Consider the following 19,721-nt stretch of genomic DNA (forward strand, 5'->3'; position numbering starts at 1 on the left):
AGGAACATTTCATGCAAAGATGAGCTCGATAAAGGACAGAAATGGTATGGACCTAACAGAAGCAGAAGATATTAAGAAGAGATGGCAAGAATACACAGAAGAACTGTACAAAAAAGGTGTTCATGACCCAGATAATCATGATGGTGTGATCACTCACCTAGAGCCAGACATCCTGGAATGTGAAGTTAAGTGGGCCTTAGAAAGCATCACTACGAACAAAGCTAGTGGAGGTGATGGAATTCCAGTTGAGCTATTCCAAATCCTGAAAGATGATGCCGTGAAAGTGCAGCACTCAATATGCCAGCAAATTTGGAAAACTCAGCAGTGGCCACAGGACTGGAAAAGGTCAGTTTTCATTCCAACCCCAAAGAAAGGCAATGCCAAAGAATGCTCAAACTACCGCACAACTGCACTCATCTCACACGCTAGTACAGTAATGCTCAAAATTCTCCAAGCCAGGCTTCAGCAATATGTGAACCGTGAACTTCCTGATGCTCAAGCTGGGTTTAGAAAAGGCAGAAGAACCAGAGATCAAATTGCCAACATCTGCTGGATCATGGAAAAAGCAAGAGAGTTCCAGAAAAACATCTATTTCTGCTTTATTGATTATGCCAAAGCCTTTGACTGTGTGGATCACAATAAACTGTGGAAAATTCTGAAAGAGATGGGAATACCAGAGCACCTGACCTGCCTCTTGAGAAATGTGTATGCAGGTCAGGAAGCAACAGTTAGAACTGGACATGGAACAACAGACTGGTTCCAAATAGGAAAAGGAGTTCGTCAAGGCTGTATATTGTCACCCTGCTTATTTAACTTAGATGCAGAGTACATTATGAAAAACGCTGGACTGGAAGAAACACAAGCTGGAATCAAGATTGCTGGGAGAAATCTCAATAACCTCAGATATGCAGATGACACCACCCTTATGGCAGAAAGTGAAGAGGAACTCAAAAGCCTCTTGATGAAAGTGAAAGTGGAGAGTGAAAAAGTTGGCTTAAAGCTCAACATTCAGAAAATGAAGATCATGGCATCCGGTCCCACCACTTCATGGGAAATAGATGGGGAAACAGTGGAAACAGTGTCAGACTTTATTTTTTGGGCTCCAAAATCACTGCAGATGGTGACTGCAGCCATGAAATTAAAAGACGCTTACTCCTTGGAAGGAAAGTTATGACCAACCTAGATGGCATATTCAAAAGCAGAGACATTACTTTGCCAACAAAGGTTCGTCTAGTCAAGGCTATGGTTTTTCCAGTGGTCATGTAAGGATGTGAGAGTTGGACTGTGAAGAAGGCTGAGCGCCGAAGAATTGATGCTTTTGAACTGTGGTGTTGGAGAAGACTCTTGAGAGTCCCTTGGACTGCAAGGAGATCCAACCAGTCCATTCTGAAGGAGATCAGCCCTGGGATTTCTTTGGAAAGAATGATGCTGAAGCTAAAACTCTAGTACTTTGGCCACCTCATGTGAAGAGTTGACTCATTGGAAAAGACTCTGATGCTGGGAGGGATTGGGGGCAGGAGGAGAAGGGGACGACGGAGGATGAGATGGCTGGATGGCATCACTGACTCGATGGATGTGGGTCTCAGTGAACTCTGGGAGTTGGTGATGGACAGGGAGGCCTGGTGTGCTGCAATTCATGGGGTTGCAAAGAGTTGGACATGACCGAGCAACTGAACTGAACTGACTGATTATACATTTGGGCGCCCCTGATGATTCAGCTGTAAATAATCCGCATGCAATGCAGGAGACCTGGGTTCAATCCCTGGGTTGGAAAGATCCCCTGGATGAGGGAAAGGCTACCCACTCCAGTAGTCTTGCCTGGAGAATCCAACGGACAGAGAAGCCTGGAGGACTACAATCCATGGGGTCGAAAAAAGGTGGATACGATTGAAGTGACTTAGCACACGCACTCCAGTATTCTCGGCTAGGAAATCTCATGGACACAGGAGCCTGGCAGGCTACAGTCTATGGGGTCGCAAAGAGTTGGACACGACTGAAGAGGCTGAGCATGCATGCACATTACAGACTTACATCACAAAAAAATCCAAGTATCTCTTTCAGACACAAAAAAGAGTAATAGCCAATAAGGTTTTTTTTAATATATATAAAAAAAGACATCTGCTGTGATTCTTAAAGATATCAATAAATAATAAAAAATACGTATGCACTTTCATTCTAAAAATAAGCCATTTAATGATATAAAATGGACTTCAAAAATAGGAAGACAAGGCCCTCATTTTTGTGACTGGAGGTAAAATGAGTTCAGTTCTGCTTGTGCAACACGAGACTGCTGCGGTGATCCTCAGAAGAGGTCACGACAGGAACCCAGACGCTCACAAAGAGCTCCAGCGGCACCTGCCGATGAGGCTGCACTTGTCACCAAGCCGAAAGGAAATCAGAAACGACATATTTTTTATCCGAGTGGAAATGGGACTTTTGGGCCAATTGTGACTTCTGCTTCCCCTGAACTTGGACTTGCAGGACAACAGTTCCTGCAGGGCTCTGTTAAGTCAGAACACTTTGATGCCCACTGCATAACTGAACAGAAATGTCAGGGAAGTTTAAGAAAGCTATTAAGCCATGGGGTAAACCTCTAAACTTATACCCTCATCTTTTCATCCCATCATATACCGTTCAGATGTTTATTTTAAGGAAGTAAAACCAGTTCTTTTCCCACCAAACCCCTCAGAACTCCCTTCCCAACCTAATGCCTCTCATCCGACCGCACAGCGCAGGCTGCTGTGCCTGCTTCCCCAGCCCCACCACGACACGGCGGACAGCTCAGGACTGACCGGCTCCCAGGCGCCCGGGGAGGAAACCTCGTGTGGCCTGGCTGGGGGCCCAGAGCCCTCTGCTCCACTGAGCCTGGGGGACAGCGACTGGGACCAACCCCACAGGCACAGGAGCCAGAGGAACCTGCCCCTGGGGACATGCACACTGAGGCCTAGGAGCCTGCACACGCCTGCCCCTGGGGACACGCACACTGAGGCCTAGGAACCTGCACATGCCACTGAGGACTAGGAGCCTGCACACACCTGACCCTGGGGACACACACACTGAGGACTGGAAACCTGCACACACCTGCCCCTGGGGACACGCACACTGAGGACTAGGAGCCTGCACACGCCTGACCCTGGGGACACTCACACTGAGGACTCAGAACCTGCACACGCCTGCCCCTGGGGACACACACACTGAGGCCTAGGAGCCTGCACACGCCTGCCCCTGGGGACACGCACACTGAGGCCTAGGAACCTGCACACGCCTGCCCCTGGGGACACGCACACTGAGGCCTAGGAACCTGCACACGCCTGCCCCTGGGGACACTCACACTGAGGCCTAGGAGCCGGCACACGCCTGCCCCTGGGGACACTCACACTGAGGCCTAGGAGCCTGCACACACCTGCCCCTGGGGACACGCACACTGAGGCCTAGGAACCTGCACACGCCTGCCCCTGGGGACATATACACTGAGGCCTAGGAACCTGCACACGCCTGCCCCTGGGGACACGCACACTGAGGACTAGGAGCCTGCACACGCCTGCCCCTGGGGACACGCACACTGAGGCCTAGGAACCTGCACACGCCTGCCCCTGGGGACACGCACACTGAGGCCTAGGAGCCTGCACACACCTGCCCCTGGGGACACGCACACTGAGGCTTAGGAGCCTGCACACGCCTGCCCCTGTGGCCACGCACACTGAAGACTAGGAACCTGCACACGCCTGCCCCTGTGGCCACGCACACTGAGGCCTAGGAACCTGTATACACCTGCCCCTGGGGACACGCACACTGAGGACTGGAAACCTGCACACGCCTGACCCTGGTGATAGCAGGCGAGCCCCCTGCTGCAAGTACCCCCAGGTCTGTGCTGCCTGGCGTGGGGCATCCCACAGCAGTGCCGCCGTGCAGGATAGCGGCCCCAGCCACGCGGATGCCCCACCCCCTCACCCGAGACCAGAGGGTCCACACACACCCTGACGACAGAAGCAGAGATGAACACGAGCAGAGCCAGAGGCTACCTGCAAAGCTGCCTCTATCTAGGAAGCAGCAGGGCCCCTGAGGTCCCAAAGGCTGGACATGGAGTCGGGGGTTAGTGTCAGCGGGGCCCCCGAGGAACTGAAGGCCAGGCGCGGGTTGGGGGTGTATATTTTAGCAGCAGGCTGGGTGGGCAGGGTTCCTGGAGAGGCAGGAGTGGACGGGGGCCAAGGCTGACGGGGAGCTGGACTCACACCTACATCCTCTGGAGGTTTGTGTTCGTGGTGTTAACCCCCTTCTGGGATTTTATATTCAAGTCAGTCTGGGAACAGAGGAACCTGAGACGCAGGGACCTGTCCAGACCCTCCGGCAGGAGTCAGGTCGACCTGCTTCTCTCTTTCCTGCACCATCAAAGGCCCCATAAAGTTAAGTTCTGTCTGACCACGTGGAAGGACATGTGGCTGCAGCTGAATGCCGTCTGCTCCGACCTTCCAGAACAGCACAAGCATCCTGTTCTCATCGCTGGGAGGGGCACTCTTTTCTCTCACCTTACTGAACTTAAGTGGACTTACCTGGTGGCTTAGACGGTAAAGAACCTCCTGCAATGCAGAAGACCCAGGTTCGATCCCTGGGTTGGGCAGACCCCTTGGAGAACGGAATGGCAACCCACTCCAGTATTCTTGCGTGGAGAATCCCAGGGACACAGGAGCCTGTTGGGCTACAGTCCATGGGGTCGCAAGAGTCAGACACGACTGGGCGACTGACACACTTTATGGAGCTTCAAGAGTCAGATTTGCACGAGTGAGCGTAACTCACACCCACATCTCCCACCTTGCCGGCCACAGTTTCTTTGAAAGCAGACATCGTTTCTGTAATAATTCAGCCTGACTTTCAACTGCAGGAAGCACAATTCTATACGTTTCTCCTTAACACTCATGGGAACAAAGGAATTGTGTGAAATTAGTTGCATATGAAGATTAAGAGTTTTCTAAGGCAATGTCCACCAGCCCTCATAAATTTATATTTTTAAAAATAGTTTCCATTTAGTGAATTTAGCATATGCTAAGAAATTAATATACATTATAGTATTTAATCCTTATAACAGAGGGAAGCATTATATGCAAAAGGTTAAAATATCTTTTTATGAAATGGAAACAGAGAGGAAGATATCAGTCAAAATAGCAACTTATTACTTTCAAAATGAAATAACTTCTCTGAAAATATGATAAAATCTAGTTAGCTAAGTTTAAAAGAATTGTCTTTACCACTATTTTAAAGCCAAGGCTTTATCCTTACGTTATAAGTAAAAGAGCATCAAAACACCAAAATTATACTTTGCCTTCTCAACTTAAACAGTTTTGGGAACCAAACTGAGGAAAAACCTTATACTGATCTCTAACATACCAACTTTCAACCAAGTTTTTAAGGCTGTATGATAAACTCCAGAAAGAAAGATTAAAACATGCAAAAAAGAAAATAGGATTTATAATGGATTTATAGTGGAAAAGATATATGAGTCTATTATCAAATTCACTGAAAAGTCCAGGACTCTACCAGGTCTAATAATCAATCTGGAATGCCACCTTGGCAGATCTTACTCTGAAATCAGCAGCGTGAGATCAGGGATCCCAAACGCAAACCGCATCCCGGCCGTAAAAGACACACACACACCCACAGCCCTCCCAGGAGCCGCGCCGGCAGGGGGCGTCATCACGCCGCACGGCCTGACGCCTCCGCGGGGTCCGGGCTGCTATGTCAGCAGTGCCATGACGTCACTGCGTTCTTCAGAGGGTGCCTCCATTCGTCTGCGGGAGCACACTGTTTAAAATATTTTTGCTGTTTTTTATGCAGTTAAGAGTCTGTTCCCCAAAAAAAGGTGCAAGAAAATAATCTTTGCTTCAATAACTCAGCAAGCTGAAAACATCATACAAACCAGAAAAGCCTCCTCTTGATTGGAAATGTCCTCCTCAATGAGCCCCCGAAGGGTAAACTGCGGGAAAGGTCCAGGTAGGACCCAGTCTGAGCCTCGAGGCTCCGGTCCAAGACCAGGCGTCCCCCGGGAGGAGCGGACGCTCGCCTCCCGGTGGAGGCGGCTCCTCCCCTCCTCAGCCCCCAGCCACTGCCCGCCAAGGCCAGGAGCCCGGACTCTGGCTGCGGCCATGTGGACGGGCTGTCCAGACGGACCTCCCAGGGCTCCGACGCGGGGCCTCAGGCCACTGCCCTCGCATCAGGGGTCTCCCACTGCCCCCAACACAGTCTGACTCTGGGTCCAGCACCCCCAGCTCTCACTCCCCCAGGACAACACCAAACAAAGTCCGTTTGAGAGAATTCAGCTCCACGGCCCTGGATCTGCGCTCTCCTCCCACTCAGCCACTTACAGAACCTCACCGACTATCTGACCACACACGCTGTCCACACACACTGTCACATGGAAACTTAAACCTGAATAACACCTTAAACTGTGGATAAGAGTCTTCTTTGAGCAATTTAGTAAGACTTCACTTAAAAAAGGAGAATATCCTTGAACCATAATGCATATTTCTGCAGGCATTATAAAGTAAACCCTTAACTTGGAAAGCAATTACAAATCTATTAAAAATCAAAGTTGTAGTCCTGAAAACAAAAGTTCTGTTCACAAGTCTCTTTGTTGTTCTTTTAAGCAACAAAGCATCTTTTGAACTAAACTGTGAGACAATGAATTCATCAGAATGGCCACCTCCTCAGTCCCTGACCTTCAACGCCCAGTTGTGTGTTATTTTGAACTCTTCCTCTGTTGATACAGACCAGCTGCACCCGACAGAGACCCGTGAACCCACAAGGCTGCTTCACGTCCCTGCAGAATCTACCCAGCGCTGCCAACGCCCAAAACCACCGCCGAGTGGTAAATGAAAATGGGACCATTTTCATTTGAAAGTGGTAAAATCAAAAACTGGGACCACAGAATCATCAAAGACAAAGGTACAAACATCCACATTCTTCACAGCATCCAAATGCCTTCTAACATCCAACATCAAGGCTTACAATAGCTTCACGGCCAATAAGAAATCACGGCTGCTTTTGGCAGCAAACTGCTATAAGATTGCATCGTAAGTTTGTTAAACACTTAAACGCAAAGTTTACAAAGGCTGTGCGCGGTCAGAAGGTCACTCACTTTATTTTGACAGATCTGGTGGACGGGCCGAGAATGGGCTCCCGTGATGACAGCCGCACTGCAGCCCACGTTGAGGTCGAAAACCTCCAAGGTCCGGTTCCGCCCAGCAGCAAGCACGATGTCTGGGGCTCGGTTAGGGAACTTCTCTCGGCAGAAGGTTGCACGGACAGGTGACCAGCTGCAATCTCCTGAGGCTCCACAGGACAGTCCTGACCACAGCCCGCTCCCCACCTGATCCCGGGTGTGTGGCCAGAGCTGCTGGGAGGATGGGGAGGCCAGGCATGTGGATTTCCATGCGGGAGGCCTAGGTCCCCTGAGAGTTAAGCAAGGTTTGAGATGTCAGGAAACACCCAAATCAAGAGGCGGAATGGCCGTCCTGCATGTAGGCACCGAGCTTGAAGAGGGTCTGAGCCAGAGATTAGATGGGGAGGCCGTGGAAGTGAACGGCGCCCCCTCCCACCAGGTCAGGCTGCCTGCATGGAGGACAAGCCTTGAACGAAGCACACGGCAAGGCCACTTCCTCCACGTGGACCAGGAGGGACAGTGGCTAAGTTGGCAGCCCAGTGGTTAAGACGCCACACTTCCACTGCAGGGATCATGGGTTCAATCCCAGGTCAGGGAACTGAGCTCTCACCTGCCACGTGGTGCAGCCAAAACACAAAATGTATATGTGCTAGAAAAGTACAGAATAGAAAAAGTACTAGGTCTAATAATAAACCCAATGCTAAAGCCAGAATACTCAGGGATCCTCCCTCAAGGACAGGGAATAATCAGAACAACACATTTCTGCTAAGTGTTTCTGTGTTTTTAGCAAAAGGTTCTAGCATAAAAAAATTACCTTTCTAATTAAAATATACTAGAACCTCTAATACCCTGTATCAGTCGTTCTGAAATTGAAAGAATAAAACTTTTCAAAAGAATCTTAGGCCTTTGAATAAAAGTTTATAAGATGTCTCCCTAAAGATCAGAGCTTTGTTTCTAAATAAAGTCAATGCTCTTTAATTTAAAATGATGATGTAACCACAAACACTCAAAACTTAACATTCTGGGATCGATTTGTTGTCAACAGCACTGCTGTAACTTTGCCATCTTCCACATGAGATGGGGTACACCGGTCAGTTCATCAAAGGATGCACGTGCTCAGTGTAGCTGTGTCCTGTCTAAATGCATTGAACTACTGTTACTCAAGACGCGAGCAGACCAGAAATCTCAGGTCCCGTCACTCTGCTCTACCTCACAGGCGCCCCACCTCCAGCTTCCCTTTCCCTCTGGGTCTCTTTTCATTATTGAGATGAAGCCATTACATGAAGGCCCCTGAGCTCCAGGAGGTCTGAGTGCTCAGCCCAAGCCTGGAGCCTGGACCCTCAGCACAAGCCTTTGCCAGAAGGATGATGGTCAGGATGTGAAAACATCAGACTCACAGCAGGAGAAAGGATACAGGAGTGGAAATCGTTCACTGCAGACAAGCTGGTGATCTCCGTGGCGTTGGTCGTGAGCAGCCTGCACACGGGCGTGCACCAGCTCTTCTGTCTGTACCTGCGAGAGGGTGGAGGACCATCTATCCCCTTGTTCCCCTTTTGCCACAACCCAAGATTCTACCTTCAAAAACTTGAAAATAAAAGTTTTCATGTCAATATTAACAATCATATTTCATTAATAAATATTAATAATAAATAAATTTTATTAGGTAGCAGGTTGACTACCTAAGTTATTCTTTAGGTAATTCTAGCTTTTCCTTTAGTAAAACTTCATGAAAAATATTACTATATACATAGCCAAGTGGAATTCATCCCTATATATGAGAAAACAAACTTTTCTCTTAATTTTAAAATAATTGTGTATACTTAGCAAGACTCCACAGATCAAACCTGGGTCTCCTGCATTACAGGCAGATTCTTTACAATCTGAGCCACCAGGGAAGCCCTACATGCTTAAGACATTCAGTGAGCTACAAGTTATCTGTTGTTGCTGTTCAGCTGCCCAGTCATGTCTGACTCTTTGTGACCCCATGGACTGCAGCACCCCAGGCTTCCCTGTCCATCATCAACTCCTGAAGTTTGCCCAAGTTCATGTCCATTGCATCTGTGATGCCATCCAACCACCTCATCCTCTGATGCCCTCTTCTCCTTCTGCCCTCAATCTTTCCCAGTATCAGAGACTTTTCCAGTGAGTCGGCTCTTCACATCAGATAGCCAAAATACTGGAGCTTCAGCTTCAGCATCAGTCCTTCCAACAAATATTCAGGGTTGATTTCCCTTAAGACTGACTGGTTTGATCTCCTTGCAGTCCAAGGGACTTTCAGGAGTCTTCTCCAACATCACAGTTCCGTCAATTCTTTGGCACTGTGCCCTCTTTACGGTCCACTCTCACATCCATACATGATGACTGAAAAAACCATGACTTTGACTAGACAGACCTTTGTTGGCAAAGTGATGTACAGGTGGGCAACGGCCAAAGCCACTAGGGCTCAGTGTCCAAACCTCTCAGACACTTGAGGTGCAGATGAAACTGGTTGTCAGCCCATCCCGTCCACAGAGAGGTAACTGCTGGGCAGGGGTCTGATGCAGAGCCAGCCACAAAGTAGTACCCAGAGGGGTGACTTGGGGGGCAGGGACAGGCCTCACGTCCCGGGAGAATAGGCCATATGCAGACTCGGGACAAGCCAGGCCAAGCCTCAGGGGAAGTTTGGGAATGAAGCTTAATGATCAGCAGAGATTTCATAACCCCCCGTGTGTCCTGCTGAGAGACTGCCCAAAGCCACACAGCAGGACGGCTGAAGAGGTGATAGCAGAGACTTACTGTGGACAGGACAGCCCAGAAAGGGTCTCAGAGAGAAGAGTCACGTGAGCAGAGGGGGTGCAGACACCCCTGCAGTGGGGGAAGCCCGGGAGTGCCTCATGGAGAAGGTGCCTCTGTGCGAGTCCCCAGTGCTGGAGGCTGGCATGTGCCCATCAAGGTGAGTCTGTCAGCACCACGGGGACTCTGGGTCAGAGGTGAGGGAAGTGGGAGGGGGCCAAGACGAGAGGCAAACAGCTTGTCCATGAGACCAGCCCCACCCAACAACCAGGGTGCTCCTGGGGCCCTGAGGCATGCAGGCCTAAACAGGCCTCCCTTTCATCTTGCCATGGAAACACAGACGTGATGCCTGCAGCTACAGCAGCCACCTTGTTCTGCAGAGTGACAAGCAGTGGGACGGAGCCACCCAGAAGAGGGTGGTGGGCAGGACCTGGTGGAAACACCAACATCACAGTGTGAACACAGCGAGAAGCTGGTCAGCTACAGGAAGGGAGCTGGCTGACAGGCCCCCGCTCTACAGGACGCAGGACAGGGGAGACGGCAGGCACCACCTTCAGAGCAGTGCGGGCCCACCACCACGCTGCTGGGCACCACATGCGCCCCCCTGAGGGTGGCCGGAGAAGGGAGTCCAGAAACGCCCACCTGGCCCTCCAGGCCCACCGCCAGACGTGTGCAGGGAAGCTCAGGGCGGTCCCACTGGAACAAGCGATGTGTCCATATGCGGGAACCAGGAAGAGCTGTGGCAACCTCCTGTTGCCTGGCACATCCCGAAAGGTAGGCAGCCTCCTGTCGCCGGGCACATCCCGACAGGTAGGCAGCCTCCTGTCGCCCGGCACATCCCGACGGGTAAACCCACAGGGAGCAGCCGCTTTCGTGAGCATGGTGGTGATCAAAGGTGTGTCACACGTGAGCCGCCCACCAAACCGCACAGACGCCTGGGCGGGCAGCAGCTAGAGACCAGGGGAGGGGCGCGAGCACATGGGTCTCGGGAGGCTACAGAGGGGCGGGGCTCAGAGGGGAGGCCTCTGGTTCTCTCTGCAGGTTTCATTTTCTTAAACGCTTTGAAAACAAAGACAGCCAAGCATTAATGTCTGCCAACGTCAGGTGTGCCCCGGCAGACCACACACACGTGCATCTGTGGATGCGTATGAAATGTTCCACGCACGTGTGCTCAATCACTCAGTCGTATCAGACCCTCTGCTACCCCATGGACTGTAGCCCACCAAGCTCCTCTGTCCATGGAATTTTCCAGGCAAGGATACTGGAGTGGGTAGCTATGTCCTTCTCCAGGGAATCTTCCCAAACCATGGATGGAATTCCTATCTCCTGCCTTGGCAGGTTGATTCTTGACCACTGCAACCACCTCAATTTACTATAAACGGTAATAATCTCACATACAACACGTGTTAATCATGTTGCTGAACCAGGGCAGTGGCCCCCTTTCCTGAGTCCCGGGCACTGGTGAGTCCCCCGAGGCCCAGGCCTGGCCCCCAGGGAAGCTCTACACGCGGAGAAGGGACTTCCGATCACAGGAGGGTGTGATGACGCTTTGGACCAGTTACTTACACCCGACGCGCGGCTGAGACGCAGCGTCCCCGACCGCAGGGGGCGCTACCTTCGTAAGTCGTCATTGCTGGCGTCGATGTGATGCTTGAGCAGCTGGACCTCGGGGCCCGAGGACGACAAGACAAACGCGTCGATGTAATAAAACTGCGCGGACTGGACAGGCGTAGGGAACGTGTCTTTGCCCTGCAGTGGAATCAGTCATCGCCACTAATAAATAAGTGTCAGTAAAACCTCTACTGCTATAAACATGGAACCGCTCATCCTAACACAACGTCCACTTATTCTAAAGGTACCGAACGCCTCTTGGTAGGACCAACGTACAACCTTCGGTCCTTCTTCCTGATTCCGTAAACGATACTACGTAATTAAATTTTACTGTGGTGAGCGTTTGGAATTCCGGCCATTTAAAAACTCTGAAATGAAAGGACATTGAAGCATGCCAGCACACACCTTGAAGCCACAGTTCTTCACCTGCTTTAAACCTAGTTCTGAGCGTCTGCTCTTCCGATGACACGGCCCAGCCCGTGCAGGGCGCAGAATTCGACAAGACTCTCGGCCCCAGGGCCAACCCCCGCTCTCCCCTCGGCCTCACCCGCTGTCCTGGGAGTGACCAGCCTTCCTCGAACAGCGCCCCAGGACTCAGTCTCCTTTTACAAGACTCACAGGAGGGGTGCTAACCGCGTCCTCGAATCCACTTCCTGTCAGGGAGGAGCCTGGTAACTGAGCCGCGTCACCTGTCCCCCTACCCGTCGTCCTGATTCCCTTCCCTCTGTTCCAAACGGTCTCCCATGAGATCACCAAAATAAGGCATTTTTCTCCCCAAAACACACTTCCCCCACATAGTGTCCTGTGGGCATTATTATCGCCTCTACTATAGAATCACATTTATTTTTACATTTAAATTATTCCCATATTTTACTATTGTTCTGCCATTTTCAGACCATACAAATGTCAGGCTTTTTTAACTGTACGCGCATATGTGTGCGCGTCTGTCTGTGTGTGCTGCGCGTGTCACGCGTCCGTGTGAACACACTGTGCTGCCCTCCTGCCCCCGCCCCCTGGGTGGTGCCGGACACTGCGCAGGAGAAGCTGGGCGGGGCCCCCACCGCCTGCCTTCTGCGCCCCGGGCCGGGTTACCAGACGCAGCGCCGGCTTCCGGCTGCGCACCGACCACACCCGCAGCGTCCCGTCCTGGGAGGCGGACAGCACCCAGCGGCCGTCGTGGCTCCAGCACACGCTGCTCACCGCCCCGTCGTGACCTGAGGGCAGAGCAGGAAGAACGGCCTTGAGCCCCCTAGAGCAGCAGAGACGCCACGTCCAGAAGGGAGTGACGCGGAGGTGTCTCCCAGCCAAGCGCCCCAGCGAGCCGACGCCCAAGGCAGTGGACCTGTTTGCGAAGAAGGTGTTAGACGATGACACTGGCCGACGGTTACAGTGTCTGAGCAATTAGACTGCAGATAACGGACCGCTTATCACTTAGCCCGTCCCGTCCTTTCCCGGGGAATAAGCGGGTGCTCAGGAAGGGAGAGGAAACACTGCCAAGATCAGGAGGTACCAGGGGCAACACCACAGCCGCTCATGGGGGGTCCCCGGCCCCTGCCGGCCTGGCACCCGCTGCCCGGCTGGTCCACTCGGTCCCGATGAAGCGTCAGGATCCGTGGCGGATTCTGTCTTGGCCCCTCCGACTCCCCCCACCCACCGGCCAAGCCCTGCCCTCTCCACTTGGCTTCAGCCACCCCCGGCTCTGAACCCACACACGACCTGATTTTTGGACCCGCTTTGCCCTCACGACTCCTGAGAAAGGCCATCGCGGCCGTGAAGCAACCTTAGAATCACTCAGGACCGCCCCTACAGCCACTCAGAAGTGGAGGAGCCCGTGCAGGGAAGGGTTCTCGGAGGCGGATACTTGGGAGCTCGGGAAGAGAAAACCGCGGTCCTGCGAGAGGAGATTCAGAACCCAGAGGAGATTCAGAACCAAGAAGGCCGGGCCGGGCTGTCCACGGGCCATGGTGTGCGCACGCGGGCGAGAAAACCAGCGATGCCTCCTGCTGAGTAAGGCTGCACCTCTGAGCCCTGCGCTGCCCCGGGGCGGGCTCCACACTCCACCCCTGCACCCGCGATCCAGCCCACGGGACTTCCCGTGTCGGATGCTCTGTGACAAACTGCAGAGAAAGAAGAGCCGACAAGGGGACACTCTTGTCTTGGCAAGCTCACCCCGGACGTCCGCACGCACCCAGGGCTTAGCGTGTGAACCACACTCGGGAACCTGAGATTGGACAGAGAGGTGTAGCATCACTGCATCACCCTGGTCAGAGAGCCCACAGCAAGTAGGGACACCATCTACTTGGACAAGTGTAAACACAACCCGGAGAAAACGGAGAGCCAGGACCAACCGAGCGGAGAAACACCAGAAAGGGCTTTGCTGCCCTCTGCTGCCGGCTCCCGGGAGCTCCTGCGGAGCCAGAGCCAGGCCCGCGTGGATGGGCGGGAGCTGGACACACCGAGCTCCAGATGCATCAGCTCATGCCGAGCAGCTCCCCTTCCTCCGGCCTCAAACAAGGCTGCGTGGGCCACCACCTCCCCAGGTGGCCAAAGGCCTCAAGGCCACGTAAGGCGGATTCAGAGAGGCTCCCTCGCCTCGCCCACGGCTGAGCAGACCCCTGCTTCCGGTCCCCCCACACCCCCACCGGTAACGAGCACCGCCCCTCTCCGGTAGCAGATAGGTCAGGAGGCTGCCCCCTCCCGCCCTGACCCCAGCCTCCCCACAGGACACACAACCCCGACCCCAGCCTCCCCCCAGGACACACAACCCTGACCCCAGCCCCGCCCCAGGACCACAGGAGCAGTGGTGGAGGTCGGGAACCAGGCTGCAGGTGCCCACCAACAGGAAGGACCCTGGAAGGGGCCCAGTGGGCAGCTGCAGAACTTAGAGACAGCAGCAGGAGTTCCAGGCTCAGTGTCATCCCGTCATAGGACTTCGTGTGTCCACAACTCCACCGTACTTCATGAAATCTTAATCACTTTGACCTTCCGAAGTGACTGACCCCAGGGTTTAGCTGTTACACTCCTTGCCCTCTGCCTGACATGAGGGGGTGGTCCTCCCAGGCCGTACTCACACCTGTCCAGCCACACCCAGCAGCCCACACTGAGCCAGGTGCGCCCTCACGGGAGCGTCGGCACCGGGCCCCTGGCGTCCCCGGACTAGACAGCCACAATGGACGGGAAACACTCTCAGTCTAAAGCGCAAACACAGACCCTGCCAGCGAGTGACACCCCCTGGGATCCGTGGTCGTCACACTGGGATGCATCACTGGCTTGTGCTCTCAGAAGCGGAGACCTCCCAGACGGGTTTTACCCGAGCACCGCGGGCCCCTTCCACGAACGCGCCTCCAGGTCTGGCCCCACAAGTGACGCTCCCCCTGCTCAGCTCAGCAGGGTTTGGTGGAATCTGGTCATTCTGTTCCCCAGGTCAGCCACAGAGCTAGTCTGTTCTTGTTTGAAGGGAACAAGCATGGTGCTTGCAGATTAACAACAGGACCGTAAGGAGGCTGACTGTGTGCCCCGGACGATTAAAAAGGCCACCCTGAAGCCACACCCACAGGGCAAACAGGAAGCATGAGCTCATCCGATGGAACAGCAGGTAAGGCACGCACGTCAGAAACCCTCCACTGGCCACCAGCCTCACTGAGCAAGCTCACCCTATAGCCACCCCGACAGATAATGCCCCTGACACATGGGGCCCTGTAGTTACAGGGGCTCAGGCTGGTTTTCAGGAATGTGGAATCAGCTGTGTGTAGCCAGCCAAGCCTGTTGGGACCACTGACCCTAAAACGAGGCCTGTGCAGGTGCCCGACAGACGACCTCCTGACATCAGGGGGTCCAGAGTGCCACCCTCGCCTCATGGCTTTTGAACGTACACCCCACGAAGCAGCATGCAGCCCTGAGTTGTCTGTGCAGCACACAACTACCTCACCTTGTCCCTACCGCCCATCCTGTCCCCCGCACCGAAGACCTCCCTGCTCCTCTGTCCCGCAAGTGCCCGGCCCCGCCTCGGGGAGCAGGTCTGAGCTGTGCCCTCCCAGCTCCTCGCTTGGCTGCCTTGTGTAAACCCTTCCTCTGCTGCAAACCTTGGCATTTCAGTGCTTGCCTCAGTGTCTGGCAGAAAGACCTGACCTGCTAACAAGGGAAAAACACTCACAAATCCACATGAACTAAAACTCTCCATCTTACCTGACAAAACAGCAGGCTTCCCAGTAAGATCAGCATTGCAGACCAGGGACAAGTGGTTGGCTAAGCCACAGGCCAGCTGCTGTCCATCTCCTGCTTGAAAAAGCAAGAGAAACTCCTTATAAAGCATAAGTCAGAGGCACCACACTTGCAACAGGTGAAATTATAGAATTTTCAGTTAACCTGACGCTCGTTTTCTTAGGAAATGAGGAAACCTGAAACAGGAACAGCGTTTCCTCAGCTCCCAGTCGCTGGGCGTGCACTCCCACCGGGGGCTCATGTCACGCCCAACTTCTTCTTCGGACAGGAACCGAGGGCTGGGGTTCAGGGGCCTGCCCAGGACATGGGGCTGATCAGAGGCAGCACCAGGACCTGAACCTGGACCTGCTGGGAAGCCCCAAACAGCCGGCCCCCCAGCTTCCCACGCTTCCTCCTAGGGGCATATCTGCCTCAGCCGTTCCATCTAAACACTGCCCTACAGTAAGGCATAATAAATTATACATTTCCCTCATAATATTCAAACTTGAGTATCCTACTTTTATGGTCACATGCTTGGTAAGCATATCAAATATCACTAAATATTTACTGATAATACTACATATCCAATTTCCCAAAATTATTCAAAAAATTCTTTGGCAGGCTGGAATTCTATGAAAAAAAAAAAAAGGAAGTAAGTAACCTTTCAGATTTGGGCAGACGGCTGCTTTGGGCAGACGGCTGGTCAAACACTCAGGGAGGTGGGGGTGGAGGATGGTGCACAGAGAGACCCTGGACTTGGGCAAAGGCATATTCTCATCTGTAAGCAAATCTAGAAACCAGAAATGATGTTTAACTCCGAAAAGAGCTTAAATAGTGGAGCTACCTGGATGAGTTCAGCTGCCTCCTGACTTCTTTGAGTTCCCAGAAAGGAAGTAAAGGTGTTTGGATGCCCTTGAGAGGGAGTGGTTGCCAGGAGCCGAGTGTGCCTGGGGGGAGGCTCCACCCACTGAAGACCAGGTCTTCAGCTGAAGAGCAGCTCCACCCACTGAAGAAGGAGACCAGGTCTCCAGGGGGCAGGAGGCTCTTCTGTAGCCTCTCTTTTGATGAACCAGCCTCTGTATGCAGCCCTCCTGCCAGGCTCCCTTGGGGCTCATGGAGGAGACGGCCACGTACTCAGAGCACAGACCTGGAACAGCTTATAACCAAACCAGAGCTCCTGCTGCCAGAAGCTGCAGGGCATGCGTGGACGCCCTGGGCTAATCCTAGTGACAGTCCAGGGGAAGCAAGCTTTGATTTTAATCTAGACTCAAACAATGTCATGTGATTTCAAATAACCAAGATTTTTTAAATCTGTTTTAAATGGAACAATGGGCAAAACAGAAGCTTGCAGTGAAGCACAACTCTGGCTGGAGCAGCATACCTGAATACTGCATACAGAGCAGGGCCGCCTGGCCGCAGGCCACGGCCAGCTGCCTGCTCAGCTTGCTGGGCGCAGGACTCTCCACAGGGCACTCCTTACTTCAGGGAAGATCAGAGGAAATAACTGAGACAGTCCAACATTAGAAATAAAAATATACTAGAAATAAGGTGAGTGTTTCCCTATTTACATGTATAATTTTATTCCATAACATTTATATATATATATAATGTGTGTATGTGTGTGTGTGTATATATATACATATATAAACTCTTACATTCAGAACCATGAAATAATATGTATATGCTGCCTACAGGAGACTTATTTCAGAGCTAAAGACATACACAGACTGAAAATGAGGGGATAGAAAAACATATTTCATGAAAATGGAAACAAGACAGTAGCAATACTCAAATCAGACAAGACAGACTTTAAAATAAAGGTTATTAAAGAATAAACAATGGCATTATATAATGATAAAGGGATCAATACAAGAAGATATTATACTCACTAACATATATAAACTCTATAAAATAGCACCTAAATATATAAAGCAAATATTAACAGACATAAAGGGAGAAATTGACAAGAACACAATAATAGTAGGGGACTCTACCACCCCACTGACACCAAAGGACAAAGCATCCGGACAGAAAATCAATAAGGAAACATGTTTTAAATGACACAATAGACCAACTGGACTTAACAGATACCTATAGGACATTCCCCATCCAAAAGGAGCAGAATGCACATCCTTTTCAAATACACATGGAACATTCTCCAGGATAGATCATATGCTGGGCTACAAAGCAAGTCTCAACAAGAGACAGAGGACTGCAATTACATCAAGCATTTTTTCTAAACAAAATATTATGAAACTGGAAATCAATTACAGGAAGAAAAATGTGCAAAGCACAAACACACGGAGACTAAACAACAAGTGACTATAAAACAAACGGGCCAATGAATAAAGAAAAAAAAAATCGGAAAATACCTCAAGGCAAATCAGAATGGAAACACAACTTTCCAAAAACTTATGGGATGCAGCAAAATAAGTTTTAAAAGGGGAAGTTTTATAGTGCCACAGACCTTCCTCAAGAAACAAGAAAAATCTCACAAAAACAATCTAATCTTCCATCTAAAGGAACCAGAAACAGAAGAATAAACAAAGCCCCAAGTCAGCAAAAGAAAGGAGCCAATAAAGATCAGAGAGGAGACAATGTAGAGACCAAAAAGCAATAGAAAAGATCAGCAAAACAAGAACTGTTTTTTGAAAAAGACAAAACAAAACTGACAAATCTTTAGCCAGGCTATCAAGAAGAGAAGAGAGAGGCCCAAGTAAATTAAATACGAAGTGAAAGGGGAGAACTAGAAACCAACACCACAGAGTAGAAAGTGTCATTAGAGAATGCTGAGAACAGTCACATGCCAATAAACTCGACCACCTGGAAGAGATGGATGAATTTCTGGAATCACGCAACCTTCCAAAACTAAATCAGGAAGAAATACACAATCTGAATAGATGGATCACTAGTAGTGAAATTTTATTAGTGATTTAAAAACTCCTAGGAAACAAAACTCCAGAACTGAACAACTTCATGGGGGATTTCTACCAAACACATAAAGAAGAGCTAATTCCTATCCTTCTCAAACTATTACAAAAACTTGACAAGATGAAACACTCCCAAATTTACCTATAACACCACCTTTACCCTGATACCCAAACCAGACAAAGATGCCACAAAAAAATTATAGGCCAATATCATTGATGAATATAGATGCAAAAATCCTCAACAAAATATTACAAATTTGAGTTTAACAATGTATATAAAGGATCATACATGATAAAGTGGGATTCATTCCAGAGATGCAAACATGGTTCAATACTCACAAATCAATGTGATACACCACATTTAAAACAGAGATGATAAAAACAACACAGTCATCGCAATAGATGCATAAAAAGCATTTGACAAAATCCAACACCCTTTATGATAAAGAAAAAAAATTTTTTTTAACTCCCTGGAAAAACAACCACAGGAAATCCAAGCTCAGCAGAGCCCAGGGCTGCATTCCATACTTGACCATGGATGTTTGAGAGGGTCTGACAGGGCGTGAGGGCATCTGGTGGAGAGGCCTACTCAGTAGCAATGACCTGCTGACATGGGAACAGCAGACGGGCAGGAAGAGGAACAAAAAACGCGATTAAATGTGGGCAAGTCAGGCCCAGCAGCGTCTTGTGAGCCAGTGACGGCAGGCACAGCTGTGATGCTCACGGGAATAAGTAGCAGCTCAAGTGCCACAGCCCACTGTCTCTGTGTAGATGGCATCACCTCTAACAGCAGAACTGGGTCCAGAGAAACGGACCCAGGGAACCTGCAGAACTCGTCCAGCATCATGGGACACGGGGACAGGTGTGGACGCAGAGCCGGGCAGCCAGCCCTAGGCTGAGGGCCGCTGAGGAAAGGAAGCCTTTCCGAGCCAACGAGCCCATCGCACGCCTCCCAGAATGGCACCAAGCACCATGCCTACTCAGACTTCCTGCCCAATGACAACCTAAGATGTTTAGAATAACTGTTAGCTATGATACTCTCCAAAATGAAACTT

The 19,721-nt window shown here is 51.0% G+C and overlaps 1 protein-coding gene across 22 annotated transcripts in view; it reads right to left on the minus strand.

The window, feature by feature from the left end:
- Window positions 1-19,721, minus strand: part of WDR27 (WD repeat domain 27) — a 171,957-nt gene that overhangs the window by 119,211 nt on the left and 33,025 nt on the right. For 18 of the 22 annotated variants that reach the window (XM_027552077.1, XM_027552087.1, XM_027552074.1 and 15 more), the window contains 7 exons: window positions 17,118-17,215; window positions 15,722-15,814; window positions 12,629-12,750; window positions 11,541-11,674; window positions 10,568-10,711; window positions 8,568-8,665; window positions 7,130-7,251 (listed from right to left, as the gene is read on the minus strand). In XM_027552077.1, the coding sequence (XP_027407878.1) occupies window positions 7,130-7,251; window positions 8,568-8,665; window positions 10,568-10,711; window positions 11,541-11,674; window positions 12,629-12,750; window positions 15,722-15,814; window positions 17,118-17,215 (811 nt within the window). Of the gene's footprint in view, window positions 1-7,129; window positions 7,252-8,567; window positions 8,666-9,928; window positions 10,092-10,252; window positions 10,356-10,567; window positions 10,712-11,540; window positions 11,675-12,628; window positions 12,751-15,721; window positions 15,815-17,117; window positions 17,216-19,721 lie in introns of those variants that run through there. The other 4 variants (XM_027552090.1, XM_027552078.1, XM_027552082.1 and 1 more) reach the window with 4 other exon arrangements.

This window comes from Bos indicus x Bos taurus, chromosome 9 (assembly GCF_003369695.1).
Source record: "Bos indicus x Bos taurus breed Angus x Brahman F1 hybrid chromosome 9, Bos_hybrid_MaternalHap_v2.0, whole genome shotgun sequence".
Classification (NCBI taxonomy): domain Eukaryota; kingdom Metazoa; phylum Chordata; class Mammalia; order Artiodactyla; family Bovidae; genus Bos; species Bos indicus x Bos taurus.